Genomic DNA, 17,138 nt, shown 5'->3' with positions numbered 1-17,138 from the left:
CCAGGCTTGGGCAGGATCTCAGGGAGGAAGGAGAGTTTGTTTCAGAAGAAGAGGCCACTGCACCAGGTCCTCAGAGAGGCCAAACGGACTTAACTAGGGAGTTGGTAGTGGTCTAGTGGGGCCTGCTCACAGACATAGCAAGGGTGCAATCAGTATGAAGGTAGACGCCTAGTTAACTCTAAAGAATAAATGAGGGACTTTGGGGTTAAGATCTTGGAAGATTTTCCGTTTTTGGTGATTGAGAATTTTCAAGTGAATATTGGCTGATAAAATGGTTTAGAAGTAAATCATGGCAAGGTGATCAGAAAAACTAAGATATGTTCTGAAACTTGGACTACAGCGGATGCCATCTTAAGTGACCTCACACCTTCAGTGACACTTATATGAGGGTTGTTACTGTTGCTAAGAACCTGGGCTGAGGAGATGGCTCAGTAGGTAAGAGCGTTTGCTGCATAAATGTGAGGACCTGAACTCGGATCCCCAAGCGCCCACATAATAGCCAGATTAAGCTATGTCTGCCTATGACCCCTGTGCCACCATGGTGCAGAGACAGGAGAATGGCTGACTGCTGGCCTCCTCCAGACTCAGCAAGAGACTCTTCAAGGGAGTAAGGTGAAGAGCGGTAGAGCAGGTACTTGGTTTTCTCTTTTGTGCATACACCAGGTAGACACTTCACATCATATGCAAATACATACTTATTAAAAATAAACAACAAAAACAAACAAAACAAAACAAAACAAGCCCAAACAAAAGCTCTCTGAGTCAGAAAACTGGTCTGTTCTTTTCATGGCCACCCATCTCTTGTGACTAGAAAGAAGCAAACAGCTAAGCATGGCCTGTGTAGTGCTTGTGTTACCAGGACACAAAGTAACGTTGACATGTGCAGTCTGTGCTCAGCAGAGTCTGATACTATGATCTAAGCATAGGATTAAGTGACTGTACTCTTTTGTTTTGTTTTGTTCAGACAGGGTTTCTCTGTATAAATCTGGATTTTTCTGGTGTAAACCTGAAATTTGCTCTATAGACCAGACTGGCCTTGAACTCAGAGATTCACCTGCTTCTGCCTCTCAAGTGCTGGGATTAAAAGTGCGTGACATCACTGAAGGCAATGGCTGTGCTTTAAAAATAGATAAATAAATAATAAAGTATTTGTTTAAAATTAAAAGTAGGCTAGACATGGCAGTACATGCCTGTAATCCTAGCCTTTGGGAAACAAAATCAGGAGAACTACAGGTTCAAGACCAGCCAGGAGGCTACCTAGTGAGATTCTGTCTCAAAACAGCTAGCTAACTAACTAAATAAATAGATGAAAGTTAAAAGCATAAAGCAGAACAGATAAAAATAATGTAGAAATATAACCATAGAATTTTATGCAACTATATCAATTGTGAAATCATCTTTACTTTTTACCTTTATAGAGGCTAGAATGTTTTTTTTAAAGTCTCAGAAACAGTTTTCACTTTCTCTTTACAGCAATCTTTCCCAAAGAAGTTTCCCATGTCCCAGTCAGTGCCTCTTATTTATATTCAAGTTAAAGAATTTATTTATGCCAGCCTTAAATTTTCAGAGTCCCTACACCGAAGGTAAGCTCATTAACGTGAAACCTGCTTTAAGGAAGTGCCAGTACTTTCTTTCCAAACCATGACTCTTAGTGACCTGTCATCTGGTTGGAAAGGCTTCATTATTTGAGTTATATTCAGGTTAGGTTGCTGTAACTATCTTATTTAACTTTCTGTTTTTTTGATGTTGAGACACATATGACACAGATGATTTGATGGGAAAGTTCTTTGCCTTCAGCATCTAGATTTAACAGTAATAAATATTTTGTCACATATCCTTTGCCTATATATTGTTAGTAGTAGTATTTTATTCTGTGGGTGTAGATGTTTTGCCTGCATGTATGTATGCATACCTGGTGCCCAAGAAGACCAGAAGAGGGCATCAGATCCCTGGAGTTGCATTTGGTTGTGAGCCACAGTGTGGGAGCTGGAACAGCAGCTATGGATCTTAACTGCTGAGCCGTCGCTCCAGCCCCTTCGTCTCTCTTAAAAGACATGTGAAGGGAGATTTCATCAGCAATGACCTTTTACCTTGAAATATTAACATTCATTCAATTGCATTCCACTTCAGTTCTACAAATTATTCCTAAAACTACAGAGCTAAATCTGAAACAGTAACTGCTTTAAGATTTTGTAAATTGGTAATGTATGCAGTTTGACTATTCTTACAAATACTTATGTCTAAGCTAAATGTTGATTCTTGGAATACAGAAATTCATACTTAATTAACCTACTGTTAAATTTGGAGAAGTATAGAAATTTGACATTTTGGAATAGCTTTATATAAAGGCTGATAAAATTTTACTCATATTTAAGACAGGAGTTCTAATGGGATAATTTTGGTTTTCCCTGCTGAAAACTATTTCCTTGCAATTTGCAATACCTAGCCTAGGGACATTTTTGATTGTCATGCTGTAGGTAGGAGTGCTACGTGGATAATTCAGGTAGGGACCAGAGGTGCATCAGATCTCACCATCTCCTACTGCTCTGGTATTGTATGGCCTCGTATATGCCAGGCAAGCACTTTACCACCCAGCTGTACCCCTAGTCTCGCTATTTGTATTTTAGAAATAACTTTTAGCTCTTACTGTATATAAAGTGACTTACAAACTGACTGCTTTACAATAGAATTATAATAATGCTTTGTACAAAGTAGCTCATGATCTTTTATATTGATTGATTTGGTATATTTAAGTTATGTTATAAATGAACATTCTGCTTTAGGGGAAATGATCACTTTTAAAATGAAATTGAAGTTTGTAGCTCAATAAATTATTGCTATTTATATAATATATACATGCATATGAAAATAAGGTTATATGATTTTATATGATACAAAAGATAGGACATAGAAAAAATTACTTTAGTAAGTTATATTACATTATTGAGAATGTTAACTAATTGTGGTCTTGGGAAATTTTATCAATATTAACATTTGTTTTTAGCTCAACAGAAATAGATGATATGCTTAGGAAATCAACAAATCTGCTGCTGACCAGAATTCTGAGTAGCTGTTTACTGAACCTTATTAGAAAACCTCATATAGGTTTGACAGAGGTAAGAAGAAATAATATAATCAAATGTTCTATTTGGAAAAATTGGGGCCAGAGAGATTGCTCAGAGAAAGAGCGTATAATTGCTCTTACAGAGGACCTGGGTTAGATTTCCACTACACACATGGCAGCTCATAACCATCTGCAACTTCAGTTTCAGAGGACCTGATGCCTTCTTCTGGCCTCTGTGAGCCCCAGGCATGCATGTGTTGCACAGACACACATGCAGGCAAAACACCCTTACACATCCAATAACAACAAAAAATGTGAAATGTTATTCTGTAGCTTTGCATTTAAAATTTATTAATGTAAGTATGCTTTTAAAAAAGTAAAAACATCAGTACAATTCAAAATGTGAGAGAGGAGCTAGAGAGATAGCTCAACAGTTAAGAGCACTATTTGTTCATCCAGAGGACCTGGGTTCAATTCCCAGCACCCACATGGCAGCTGGCAGCATCTGTAACTCAGATCCAGGGGGTCTGACACCCTCTTCTAGGCACCACCACTGCATGCACATGCTGTGCAAATAAGACACACATTGAAATTTTAAAAAAAAAAACCTTAAAAAAAGGAAATAGGAGGGAAGAGTTTACTTGGGGGAGTAGTAGACAGTTGGAGGTGTGAAGGGAATAGACTTCAGCCTTTACATAGACAGTCACAATCCTCATTTTGTACTTGTTAAGTGTATGGGATCTGCAAATTGCTATGGAAAGTTATTTCAAAGTAATTGGCTGTGAACTCCTAATATGCCTATTTTTAAAACAACATTAATTCTTGTAAGAAGTATTTAGGATATACTTTGGAAGTCAGATAACCAGTTGTATCCTGTTTTGCTGGAATTATGCAGACACAGTACAAAGGAAGACTGGAAGTAATGATTGTGCTTTTTGAAAATCAAGTAGTCCTGCACAGGCATGGTCTGTATTTACTGTGGCTTTTGTGTGTTGTAGTTGGTGCAGATCATCATAAACACAACACACCTGGAGCAGGCCTGCAAATACCTGGAGGACTTTATAACTAACATCACGAACATTTCTCAAGAGACCGTTCACACCACAAGGCTTTATGGACTTTCTACTTTTAAGGTATCTAAAACCTGACCAAAAGCTTCTGCTCAATTATTGTATGAAAACTTTAAGAAATTAAAGAGAATTTTTATTATATTCTAAACACTGAGAATATATTAGAGATAATCACTGCCCATAATGATGATCAGTTGTGTGAGTTTCTCTTAGCAATTTAAGCATCTTAATGAAGTACTAAAAATAGTTTTGATTTTCTGTAATATAGTTTGTTCATGTTTTAATAATAAATGGTAGTACTGAATTAGACTAACTGAATATGTTCATAGTTTAATAAATGTACATGTTTGTGTTTATTTGGAAATTAAAAATGAAGTGTGAGGTTTGCTTTCTCTTCCTGTTTTGATATGAAGAAAAATAGATTCAAATCTCCTTTATGTCAGGATGAAAAGAGTTCAGTTTGTGTGAGACCATAGAATGTGCTGAGAGACTCACCAATTAATGGTGTTTAAGCAGAATACAAGATTAATTTCACGTTTTTTTATAATCTGATTTTCTTTATTCTTCTCCCTCTTTCCCTCTCTCTATCTTTTTCTTTTCTTCTTCTTCTTCTTTTTTTTTTTTTTTTTTTTTTTGGTTTTTCAAGACAGGGTTTCTCTGTGTAACAGCCCTGGCTGTCCTGGAACTCAGTTTGTAGACCAGGCTGTCCTCGAACTCGGAGATCTGCCTTTTCTACCTCCCGAGTGCTGAGATTAAAAGTGTGCACCACCATGCCTGACATAGCCTGTTTTCTTCCTCTGTTACTCCTCAGCTGTAGGTGAGCTGCTGACAGTGGCAGCTCTCTGTCGCTGCGATAGAACCCAAGAAACAGAGTGGCAAAGCCTGCTTTTGGCTGGCAGTTCCACAAGTTTCAGTCCAGGGTTCCTTGTCTTTATTGCTTTGGGTTTAGGATGAGGCCAGGCATCATATTGGTGAGTACACAGTAGTGCAGAGTGCCTCACCCCATGGCATCTAGAGTGCAGTCTTGTACTGGCCAGCTTCCTCCTCCTGCTAGTGTCCCTTCTGTGCCTCCAGGCTGTTGACACTGCCACCCACCTTCACTCAGGGCATTTGTTCCCCAACTCAGTTGTTCTTCCCTATGCTAGATGACATCACCAAGCACGAGGACCTGAGCTCAGATCCCCAGACTCCCCCCTCCCCAGAAGCTGAATACAGCTGTGTCTGTCTTCCCAGCACTTCTAGAGAGAGGACAGGGAGAAGAATCCTCAGAAGCTCCTGGGTCGGCCTCTCCTTTGAGACTGTGCTGTTGCTGTGAACACCAGGCTCGCTCTCTCTGCTGCCCATGCAGTGTAGGAATGCTGGGATTGCAGATGCCTGCTGTGGCACCCACTCTATGTTGGTTCTGGGGACTTGAACTCAGGTCCTCATGCTTGTGTATCAAATAAAGGCATCTTCCTAGCTTTTAAAATACACAGTTTCTGTCCATCTCATTGTCAAGTTTCTTCTCATGAGTGAATATTAGGTTTTCTTGGGATAATCTATTTTCCCTCTGTCTTTAGCATCAGTAGTGCCATTTGATGATGAATTGGATGCTGTATGCCATGTAATTCAAACCAGAAAGTTCAGTGTTCAGAAATGGTTTATTGGCATATTGTTTCTCAAGTCAGAATAAAAACTAGCTAAGTAGGACACATTTGTTGAGGTGGTTTCAACTTTCTCATTTCTATTTTTTGCTATATAAATATTTTTTATTAATATTTATTGAGCTGTACCTTTTTCTCTGCTCCCCTCCCTGCCTCTCCCCTCCCCCCTTCAATCTTCTCCCAAGGTCCCCATGCTCCTGGTTTACTCAGGAGATCTTATCTTTTTCTACTTTCTACTTCCCATGTAGATTAGATCTATGTAAATCTCTCTTAGTGTCCACATTGTTGTCTAAGTTCTCTAGGATTGTGGTTTATAGGCTGGCTTTCTTTGCTTTATGTTTAAAAACCATCTATGAGTGAGTACATGTGATAATTGTCTTTCTGTGTCTGGGTTACCTCACTCAAAATAATGTTTTCTAGCTCCATCCATTTTCCTGCAAAATTCAAGCTGTCGTTATTTGTTTCTGCTGTGTAGTACTCCATTGTGTAAATGTTCCATATTTTTCTTATCCATTCTTCTACTGAGGGTCATTTAGGTTGTTTCCAGGTTCTGGCTATGGCAAACAAAGCTGCTACGACCATAGTTGAGCACATGTCCTTGTGGCATGATTGAGAATTCTTTGGATATATACCCCAAAGTGGTATTACTGGGTCTTGAGGAAGGTTGTTTCCTAATTTTCTGAGAAATCGCCACACTGACATCCAAAGGGGTTCTACCAGCTTGCATTCCCACCAACAATGCAGAAGTATTCCCTTTTCCCCACAACCTCTCCAGCATAGGTTTTCATCGGTGTTTTTTGATTTTGGCCATTCTTACAAGTGTAAGATGGAATCTCAGAGTTGTTTTGATTTGCATTTCTCTATGACTAAGGACGTTGAACATTCCCTTAAGAGTCTTTCAGTCATTTTAGATTTCTCTTTTGAGAGTTCTCTGTTTAGGTCTGTACTCCATTTTTTTTATTGGATTATGTGATCTTTTGGTGTTCAATTTCTTGAGTTCTTTGTATATTTTGGAGATCAGACCTTTTGGAGTCTGATGTGGGGTTAGTGAAAATGTTTTCCCATTCTGTAGGCTGTGGTTTTGTCTTGTTGACAATGTCCTTTGCTTTCCAGAAGCTTTTCAGTTTCAGGAAGTCCCATTTATTAATTGTTCCTCTCAGTATCTGTGCTGCTGGGGTTATATTTAGGAAGTGGTTCCCTGTGCCAATGTGTTCAAGTGTACTTCCCACTTTCTCTTCTATAAGGTCCAGTGTGGCTGGCTTTATGTTGAAGTCTTTGATCCATTTGAACTTGAGTTTTGTGCATGGTGATAGATACGGGTCGATTTTCATTTTTCTACATGTTGATATCAGATTATGCCAGCACCACTTGTTAAATATGCTTTCTTTTTTCCATTTGATATTTTTTGCTTCTTTATCAAAGATTAGGTGTTCAAAGATGTGTGGATTGATATCCGGGTTTTCTATTCGGTTTCACTCATTTCTATTTTTAAGGCCTCCAAAAGGTTTTAATTTTAATCTAACTTAATTTTAATTTTAATCTAAATGATTAAAATTAATGTAGCCCTTTTTGTCCTTAAGTGTTTGAAGCTGCAGGGCGATTGGTAAAGAAAAGTCCCCAGACTATCTTGATACAAAATATATAGCTTTAATAAACAGAAGTAAGACTTACAACAGCTTACACCAGAATCCAACCGATCCGTCCGGACACAGGAGCCAGGCGAAAAGAGGGCTAGCGGAGCGCGTTTGCAAGGTTTATAGGCAGGCTTTTGCCTGAGGGCGGCACGCCCCGAAAACAGAATATGATTGGCTGAACTCCCCTATCATCTCCCCCTTTTTTCTAAAATAAGACAGAACCAAACCAAATACAACTATATGTAATAGAAGCAAATAATAAATATAAAGTTACAAACATCAAACAATGTTAAGCAAGAAACCTATAACAAAAGTTCTGCTAAACATTCTATCTCAGGGAGTCTAAATAATGTAGATGGTAACTACAACTATCTAATCTTCAACTCCATCAAAGATCTGAGAAGGAAAATAATTTTACTCAAGCAGCCTGGAAGTACAAGCGGGAAACTTCTGAAATGTGCAACGAATGGAAGAGACAACTGAATACCTGGGCAATCACCCAAAGTTTCATATGCAATGTTGAGTCAACCAACTTTGGCTAAGGCCTGATGTAACTGACATGCCATTTTTCAAAGGCAAGAAACCTTTTAGGACTCTCTCATCAACTCCCCTATCAAGTGTTCAGAACTGTTTCAAATGAGATACTTGTATTAATCAGTGATATCAGCAGAAAAAAATGGTAAGAAAAACAACTTAAACTTCCTTAAACAATAAGGGGTCTGGGTGTTCTGGCTATGTGGGATGCTTAGGCAGCAGGATCACTTGAGCCCAGAAATTGAAGACTAACTTGGGCAACAAATCAAGGCCCATTAAAAAAAATAACAGGAAAATTACAATAATGGGAAAAATGTTTGCTCATTGTGACTGGAAGGTCCAAGGATAGGCAGATTTCAGGTGAGGGTGAAGTTGACTGACCCAGAATCTCTTCCTCTAATCTATGTTACCTCTAATCTATACAAGCTTGGCTTCATCTCCACACTCTACAGTGTACCAAGTCTACACGGTGACCACATAGCTCCTCTCCGTGGTAAAATGCTACCTGGTCACATCTCCAAACCTCATGCCTACCTATTACCGGATTCTTTTCTGGTAAGATGGGGATTACCAATCAACTTGACCTCATCAGGACCCATCTTTGGGGCTAGATCTGGGTTCAACTCTGTCTAAATCCATAACTGTTATTTTTCCAAAACCATACTTGGGTGCTTTTTAAAGAAGGAACCATAGATAACAGAAAGTTGTTGGAGTTTACTAACAGTTGATCTGTTAGCCTTTATTCAGGACACATGTGCTTCCAGTCCGGGAGGTGCAGAAACTTGTGTATGTTAAACAGTTCCTCAGGTGGCTCTGTTTCACATCTTTGGCTGAGAAGCACTGCTTATGGTAGGAGAGCATTTTCATACCTTGGAAGTAGAGGTTGGCACTTTCTCCTAGATACATTTCTGTCTCTAGAGGGCACTGTTTCTTTAACGAGCAAAGGAAGAGTATTATTTTATACGCTGAATTTTACATCTTAATTAAGAGAATATAGTAGTTTGTCAGTTCATGCAGGGCCAAGGGCACATGCACTTCCCAGTGATTTTATTTGTCTGATTATAAAATGCTTAGAGCCCGGTGTATAGCGAAGTCCTTTGGAATGTTTACTACTCCTGGTCAGAAGTACTAGCTGATTTTTTTTTCTACCCAGTGCAGTCACTAAAGTTTTAACTTAGAGTTCTTTGCTTGCTATTATAGTCTATGGAAGACATTAATATGTCCTAAAATATGCTCTCACTTAATTTAAAAGAGGTCCTGAGAAAAGTTTATTTTAACCCAGTATATAGGAAAAACAGAACTTCTTGATGTCACCCTAGAAAAGTAGGTTAATCACCACAGTTGATAGCAGCGGTGACAAACATAGTGAACTGTTATGTTCTCCACTTCAGTTCTGCTTAGTTCCTTTTCAAAACAAAATGAAACAAGCTAGCATAATCTGGATCACTTTTTCTCTGAACATTAAGTCCAGAAAACACATACTTTTTATTTGAGACAAAGTTTTACTGTAGCCCTACTTGGCCTGGAACTCACTGTGTAGATGGTTTGACTTCACAGATCCACCTCCCTCTGCTTCTCTAGCATGGGATTAAAGGTGTACAACTCTATGCCCAGACTCAGAAAACACAATTACTTCATTTGAGTAGAACGTAAGTGATTTTATTGTCGTTTTATATTTTCTGCCTTCTGATTAAAACTTTTTTTCCCACATGGCTTCAAAATGTCTAGGTATTTGGTTCTTTGACTTGTGATTAGTGTTTTAATCATCCCATACTTAAGCTTTTTCAAGAGATTGTGAACTAATAACATTCTTTGTTTTACCGTAATAAAACTAGGTGGCTATAAAATGGGAATGCAGGCGGTTTGGGAAGGGAACACACACCTTTAATTTCATCACTGGGTAGGGGGGCAGAGGCAGACAGATCTTTGAGTTCAAGGCCAGCCTGGTCTACAGAGTAAGTTCCAGGACAGCCAGGGCAACACAGAAAACCTGTCTCTAAATAGCCAAAAATATATAAGTAAACAAATAAATAAAATGGAAATACAGCAATGATTTTTAAGGCTAGAGTTAAAATAGACTCATAAAAGAGTAGGATATTTTTATATAAAATTTTGTTTGGAGGAGTCTCTTAAGGACTGGCTTTAAGTTTTTGTGGATGGAGTTTAGTGCCCAGAGGCAGATTACTGGCCTCTTATGGCCAAGAGTAAAAGACAAACCTGCTGTGCATCTCTCTTTTCTTCTTGCCCGCATTAGGCACAGCCCAAGAAAGCAGGAGCAGTCATGGGTAGGGGGTGTGTGTGTGAGTAGGGGATGGAGTAGACGGCAGGAATAGCCAGTGTCTCGGTTTCCTTTGCCTGGTGATCCTGGAAGCGAATGGAGTGTTAGTGAGCTCCAGAGTGTTGAGCTTCTGTCAGTCTGTGCTCTGGTAATGCTTCCTCACTGCAGTTCTGCAGGGACCTGTATCAGTATGCTTAGATTCAGTTAGAGTAATGAGTCATGAAAGAAAGGGCTGATTATGAACACTGGACGAAATACAGAGTGATAAACATCTTTATGGTGCTCTGAGAAATTGATCTACAGGTGGTGTCATTAAGGTGTGGTATGGTGTAGTTCTGTGGGCCACAAACGTATGACAGCTCACCACTCCCTAATGTAACAAGGAAGGTTAAAGAGGGATTTGCATTACTTATGGTTAATACACATTAAAGATGACTCCACTGTTGAATTACTAGTGCACCATTCCAAAATATTACTTTGCAATTGTTCAGTTGCAAATGATGTCAATAAGTTAAATTGTGTAATTTGGAAATCTTGGTATTGTGATGTATTAGTTATCTTACACAGTGTCACTACTCACTGAGTGATCTTGTTGGCTTCTTATTGGCCAGCTCTTGCATATTAATTTAACCCATCTCCATTAATCTATGTATTTCCACGTGGTAGTGGCTTACCATCAAAGTTTTGGCATGTCTGACTCTGGCAGCTCCATGGCGTCTCTCTGACTCTGCCTTCTTCTTCCTACCATTCTGTTTAGTTTTCCCCACCTAGCTCTGTTCCCCTATAGCTCTGCTATAGGCCCAAAGCAGTTCCTTTATTCATTAACCAATAAAAGCAACACATAGACAGAAGGACTTCACACACCATCTATCTATTTCTGGATGAGGGTTCTAGCTTCTCTGGAGTTGTGGACTGTAGGTTGGTTATCCTTTGCTTTATGTCTGGAATCTACTTATGAGCAAGTACATATTATACTTGTCTTGCTGGGCCTGGGTTATCTCACTCAGGATTTTTTTTCCTAGTTCTGTCCATTTGCCTGTAAATTTCAAGGTATTTTTTACTGCTGAGTAGTACTCCATTGTGTAAATGTACCACCTTTTCTTTATCCATTCTTCAGTTGAGGGGCATCTAGTTATTTCCAGTTTCTTGCTATTGCAGATAATGCTGCTATGAACGTAGTCGAACAAATGTCCTTGTGGTGGGTGTGAGTGTGCCTCCTTTGGGTGTATGCACAAAAGTGTTATTGCTGAGGTAGATTGATTCCTAATTTTCTGAGAAATTGTCATATTGATTTCCACAGCAGCTGTGTAAGCCCATTCCCTATGGGGAGATACCTTGCTCAGCCTAGACATGTGGGTGGGGGTGGGTGGATCTGTACAGACTTAGTTAACTTCCCAGGGGAGGCCTTACCCGCTCTGAGGAGACCATGAGGGGTGGGATGTGGGGAAGGTAGGGAGAAAGAGAGAAGAGGAGGGAGGGGGAACTGGGATTAGTATGTTTAAAAAAAAAGATTTCTCTGAGTTTAATTGCATTAGACTTTTCAGGGAGGATAGGTTACTGAAAGCTGAGTTAGAACTCATTGCTGTTATCACACTTAGTACTTTTTTACACTTACAGCTAAGACACTTTTTTAACTTACCTTAAGTTCTTCTTTCACCTGCAATACCATGTTTACTTTCTTCCACATCTGGCAAGAGATACCGTTGAAAGTTTTTATTGTTTATGTCATATCTGTATTAGACCTCTGAATAGAGAGAGAAGATCCTTGTTGCAATTCCTGTTCCAGTCCTACTGTGAAGCCTATAGATGGAGAAGCTGCCCAGGGCGTGGCTTTCCTTGCCCTCCAGGTGTGGCAGAGAAAGGAAATGGTTGGGCAGTGTGAAAAGTGGAATGGGCCCCACAAACACACCAAAGCTAGACATGGTACATTTTAATCATTCAGATTTGCCTTTTTGTCTAGTATCTATTTGGAAGAAGTTTTTAAGGGCATATAAACAAAGAATGGTAAGGGTTCATGATTATATTTTCTGCATTTATTTTATTTATTTAGTACATATATTTTTATTTTTATTTGCATCATAAATACTTTTTTTAAAAAATATTTTTGTTAATTCTTTGATAATTTCAAGCATGTACACAGTGAATTTTGGTCATTGTGGCGCGCCCCTTGACCAGCAAGGAAGAACGACCACGAAGTCGAGGATCCTTCTCAAATTACACTTTATTGGAGCCTCTTGGTTGAAGGGAGAGCGAAAAGCGAGAGAGAGAGAGAGAGAGAGAGAGAGAGAGAGAGAGAGAGAGAGAGAGAAAGTGAGAGAGAGAGAAAGCGAGAGAGAGAGAGAAAGCGAGAGAGAGAGAAAGCGAGAGAGAGAGAGAAAGCGAGAGAGAGAGAAAGCGAGAGAGAGCGCGAAAGCCAAGCGGCAGCTGCTTTTGTAGGGTGGAGGGACTCGGGTACTGTCCTGATTGGTGAATACCATTCTGCTGGTGTCCGGGGCCTTGGGATTGGCCAGGGACAAGACTCAATTGCGCAAGTGCAGGCAAAGGGTGCTCAGCCCCACGCGACAACATCAAATAAGGAATTGTTTACCTCCAAGCTGCAGGACCACCTGCGCCATCTTATAATGGCGATTTCTCCAGGTGGCTCCCTACAGGTCATATTCACCCTCTGCTCCTCCCTAACACCTCCCATATCCACTCTCCCTCCCAACTTCATGTATTCTTTTTATTTTTATTTCTATCCCACTGAGTCATATACTCAGAGGTGTAGGGCTTAGTGAGAACCTACCAGGGTAACACCTTTAAAGAAAACTTCCTCTTCCATCAGCCATCAGTTGTTAGTAGCTCCTCAGTTAGGGGTGGGGGCTCATGAATGCCTCTTCACTACCTGCTGGAATACTGACTGGCCTAATCTTGTACAGATCTTGTGAAGGCAGTCACAGCTGCTCTGAGCCAGTGTGTGCAAGGGTCCTGTTGTGTCCAAGAGACAGAGTTTTACTCGTCTTCTCCCAAACCCTCTTTTTAGACCTTTCTGCCCCTTCTTTTGAGATAGTCCCCGAACTTTGAGGGATGGGGGCATGGTATAAATGTCTCATTGATGCTTAACACTTCCCAGGCACTTACTCTCTGCACTTGGACAAGTTGTCAGTTTCTGTGTTAACTGCCAACTGCTGCATAAAGAACCTGCCCAGATGAGGTCAGAGTCCTGTGCTCATCCAGGCTTGTGTCTTTATTCTGAATGCCATGTCTACATTTGTCCCTTACAGGTACCCTTCCCTGTCTCCTGAGAAATCAACACAGCTGTGAAATCTGTGTTTAACCTTTAAGTTCATCTTTTTCTATTTTTAGGAAATAATATGTGGCCAGCTATTGCTGAGTGGAGTGTGCTGCAGATTTGTGTTAGGTCTAGTTGCTTTATATTGCTCATCATCTGTTTCTTCCATCAGATACTGAACCTTTCTAATGATTCTTTCCCATTTAACTTAATGCATCTTAGTAATTTGACTGTTTATAGTTACTTACTTACTGAGGTATTTTCCTTGTTTCTTATAAGAGGTTTGTTTTTGATTTTGTTTTTTCAAGAGAGGACTTCTTTGTAGCTTTGGAGCCTATCCTGGAACTAGCTCTTGTAGACCAGGCTGGCCTCAAGCTCACAGAGATCCTCCTGCCTCTACCTCCTGGGATTAGGAGTGCTGGGATTAAAGGCATGTGCCACCACTGCTTGACTAAAGAGTTTTTAAAGGTTTCCTTTTGCTCTTTGTCCATGTTTTGATAGTTTATGTGAAGTTTTGTCTTGTAGTCTAGTAACTGGGCTTCGTCAAAGATTCTTCTACTGGTTGCTCTCTCTTTCTTAGAGAGGCCATGTTTTCCTATCTGTTATATGGTTTGTAATTTTTATTGATACCAGGCATTTAAAATGAAATAATAAGGCAGTTTTGGACATGGGTATTCCTTAATCCTTGGGTTTGTTGGTCCTCCTATTGGCACTTTATTATTTTTCTGGATTGAACTTGTGAAGTCTATTTTCTTTGTGTGGCCCTGGTCTACTTGCTTAGCTTCACGGTCAGCTAGTGATTAGATGGAGAAGGCCCCTGAAAGCCTAGAATCATTAAATCCATGTCTTGTGAGAGACTCTGTGTGTGTGCTGGGGCATGCCTTAAAAACTGAGACTGAAGTTAATGATTCTGCTTTAGCTTTCAGGGAGTCCTAATGAGAGCTAAGACCCTCTCAGGCCCTTTCTGGACATGAACCCTGCCCCAGAGAAAAACTCTTCCAGTTTTCCAGGAAAATGTCAAAGGATTTTGTTATTGTTGTTGTGTGTTTGTGTTATTGTTATTGTTTTGTTTTCAGACAAGGTTTCACTGTGTATTCTTGGCTGACCTGGAGCTCACTACATAGACTAGGTTCGCATTGAACTCACAGAGGTCTGTCTGTCCTGTCTCCTGATTGCTGGAATTGAAGTATGGGCCACCACACTCACTATATGTTGGAGTTTTTAAAAGATGTCTCTGGACGTGTTATTTTCCAATGCTTACTTTTTAGCTCTTGGTTAACCATTTATGAATCAAAACTATAACATCATAGGTATCCTCTTTATTAAAAAAAATGCCCCTAATTGTTTCCCCATGGGGAAAGGGATTTTTGCCCCAGAGAACCCTGATTTAGGTCAAATAAAGATATCCCTGATAATGTGGCTGGAGTTGATTTGCGTGTATTTACATTCAATTAGGAGTCAATTTGCATGAATTTATACTGTAATAGGTATTGTGTGCTCACCTTTAATCCCAGCACTTGGGAGGCAGAGGCAGGTGGATCTATGTGAGTTCAAGACCAGCCTGGTCTACAAGAGGTAGATCCAGGACAGGCTCCAAAGCCACAGAGAAACCTTGTTTCAGAAAGAGAGAGAGAGAGAGAGAGAGAGAGAGAGAGACAGACAGACAGACAGACAGACAGACAGACAGACAGACAGACAAAATATACAGGAGCATGTACTTAAGTTATAAGTAATGCTATACCATTTTATAAGGGACCTCAACTTATTGTTTGTAACGGGAGGAAGATTCTAAAACAAGCCATCCATGAAGACAACTATCTTCCATTTTCTCTGTGATATCCAACTTACTTTCCCTTAGTGACTCTGTGTGGTGTCTGCATTCTCAACAACCTCTGCTTTCTGGCTTCTGTTCTTCCTAAGGGCCGTTCTCATAGGCTGTTAGGAGAACAAGTCAGGGGTTCATATGTGATGTATTTTGGGCTGGACGAATCTGGAATCATCCTGGAGATGAACCACTGGGCATGCCTGTAGGGGACTCTCTTGTTTAATTGAGGAAGGAGGGAAGGCACTGTGAGTGGCACCTTCTTCTGGCTGGGATCTGGGATTTCTGTATGTAAAGAAAGGTTACTGAGCAGCAGCTGGCATCCGTGTGTGATGAATGGAATAAACAGGGTCTCCCTTAAGTTGGTTTGTCAGGGTGTTTCACCACAGCAGTAGGGAAGGAAACAAAGACAGGCCTCTTAAGACCAAAAGGTTGACATTAGAATTGGGAAGGAAAGCAAACGTGACACCATTCAGATCAGCTTTGAGTTATCAGAAAACACCTTCACTGTATAAAACAAAACACTTAAAATTTAAAAATTTAAGGACACTTGCTTCTGTAACTGTTTCTTACTGCTGTCTTTTGTCTCCTCAGGATGCTCGACATGCAGCAGAAGGGGAAATATATACCAAACTCAATCAAAAAATTGACGAATTTGTTCAGCTAGCTGATTATGACTGGACAATGGCTGAGTCGGATGGAAGAGCAAGTGGTTATTTAATGGATCTTATTAATTTTTTGAGGAGCATCTTTCAAGTGTTCACTCATTTGCCTGTAAGTATAAACCATTTCTGATATTGTAAGTTTGCTTTCTAAAATCCATCTTCAGATTTAATATTGGGTGCTTTCCTGTTTAAAGCAACCTCTTAGTTTGTGCATTTATTTTTCTATTATTATAAATCACTTGATAAAGAATCTAGCTGAAGTTGTCTGAGGTTTTAATTCATTGTACTTTTTAACTGAAATAACTATAGCTTCCTGTTAAAAGCAAAAACAAACCCGTGAAATCAACAGTATAGATTTAAATAGAAATAATCTTTAATAGGAGTTTGTATAAAAGTCAGTATAATCAATTGTTTTTTTCTAGCTTACAGGGTACAAGAAAATATTAGCTATTTTAAACTGTCTGTCTGTCTGTCAGTCTGTCTATTCATCCATCCATCCATCCATCCATCCATCCATCCATCCATCCCAGATGACTCTAGCTTGTATCAAGTTGACAGAAAACTAATCAGCACGTCCTATCGCATAAGATATAGCTGAATTTAAAAATAAAATATTTATTGTAGAACCTAAAGAAATACTACTAGCTATTTCTTTTGTTTGAAATGAGAAAGCAACCCCAGTGTTTCCAATATCAATTGCTCTTTTGTTGTAAATAGTTAAATAGAATAGTTTAAAGAAAATATTCAGGAAGAAAAAACCCTTTAAATTATTTTTGTTCTATAAAATAATGAGTTTCATTATGACATAGTTATACATATATCATGTATTTAAAACATACTCATCCTGCCTTTATCTAGCTCAAACAATGCCCCTTTTAAGGTTGTGCCTGGCTGTAGCACTCCCCAAGTTGTAGAGATTGACTGTCTTAGGGTTTTTATTGCTGTGAAGGGACACCATGACCAGGACAACATTTACAAAGAAGCATTCATTGGGATGGCTCGCTTGCAGTTGCAGAGGTTTAGTCTGATATCATGATGAGGAGCATGGTGATGTGCAGGCAGATGTGGTGCTAGAGGAATAGCTGAGAGTGCTGTATCTTGCAGGCAACAGGAAGTCAACTGACTGCCACACTAAGGGAAACTTGAGCAAAAGAGAC

At 39.6% G+C, this 17,138-nt stretch overlaps 1 protein-coding gene across 3 annotated transcripts in view; it reads left to right on the top strand.

Annotated features, from left to right (window-relative positions):
• The window catches only part of Exoc6 (exocyst complex component 6), a 156,510-nt gene that overhangs the window by 76,109 nt on the left and 63,263 nt on the right, over positions 1-17,138 (top strand). For all 3 annotated transcript variants that reach the window (XM_085693835.2, XM_048438928.3, XM_085693836.2), the window contains exons 15-18: positions 1,474-1,583; positions 3,005-3,116; positions 4,063-4,197; positions 15,911-16,090. In XM_085693835.2, the coding sequence (XP_085549961.2) occupies positions 1,474-1,583; positions 3,005-3,116; positions 4,063-4,197; positions 15,911-16,090 (537 nt within the window). The remainder of the gene's footprint in view (positions 1-1,473; positions 1,584-3,004; positions 3,117-4,062; positions 4,198-15,910; positions 16,091-17,138) is intronic.

Source organism: Myodes glareolus, chromosome 7 (genome assembly GCF_982192425.1).
Source record: "Myodes glareolus chromosome 7, mMyoGla1.1, whole genome shotgun sequence".
NCBI classification, from domain to species: Eukaryota; Metazoa; Chordata; class Mammalia; order Rodentia; family Cricetidae; genus Myodes; species Myodes glareolus.
Note: the sequence above shows the minus strand (reverse complement) of the source record. Positions and strands in the feature narration are given on the sequence as shown.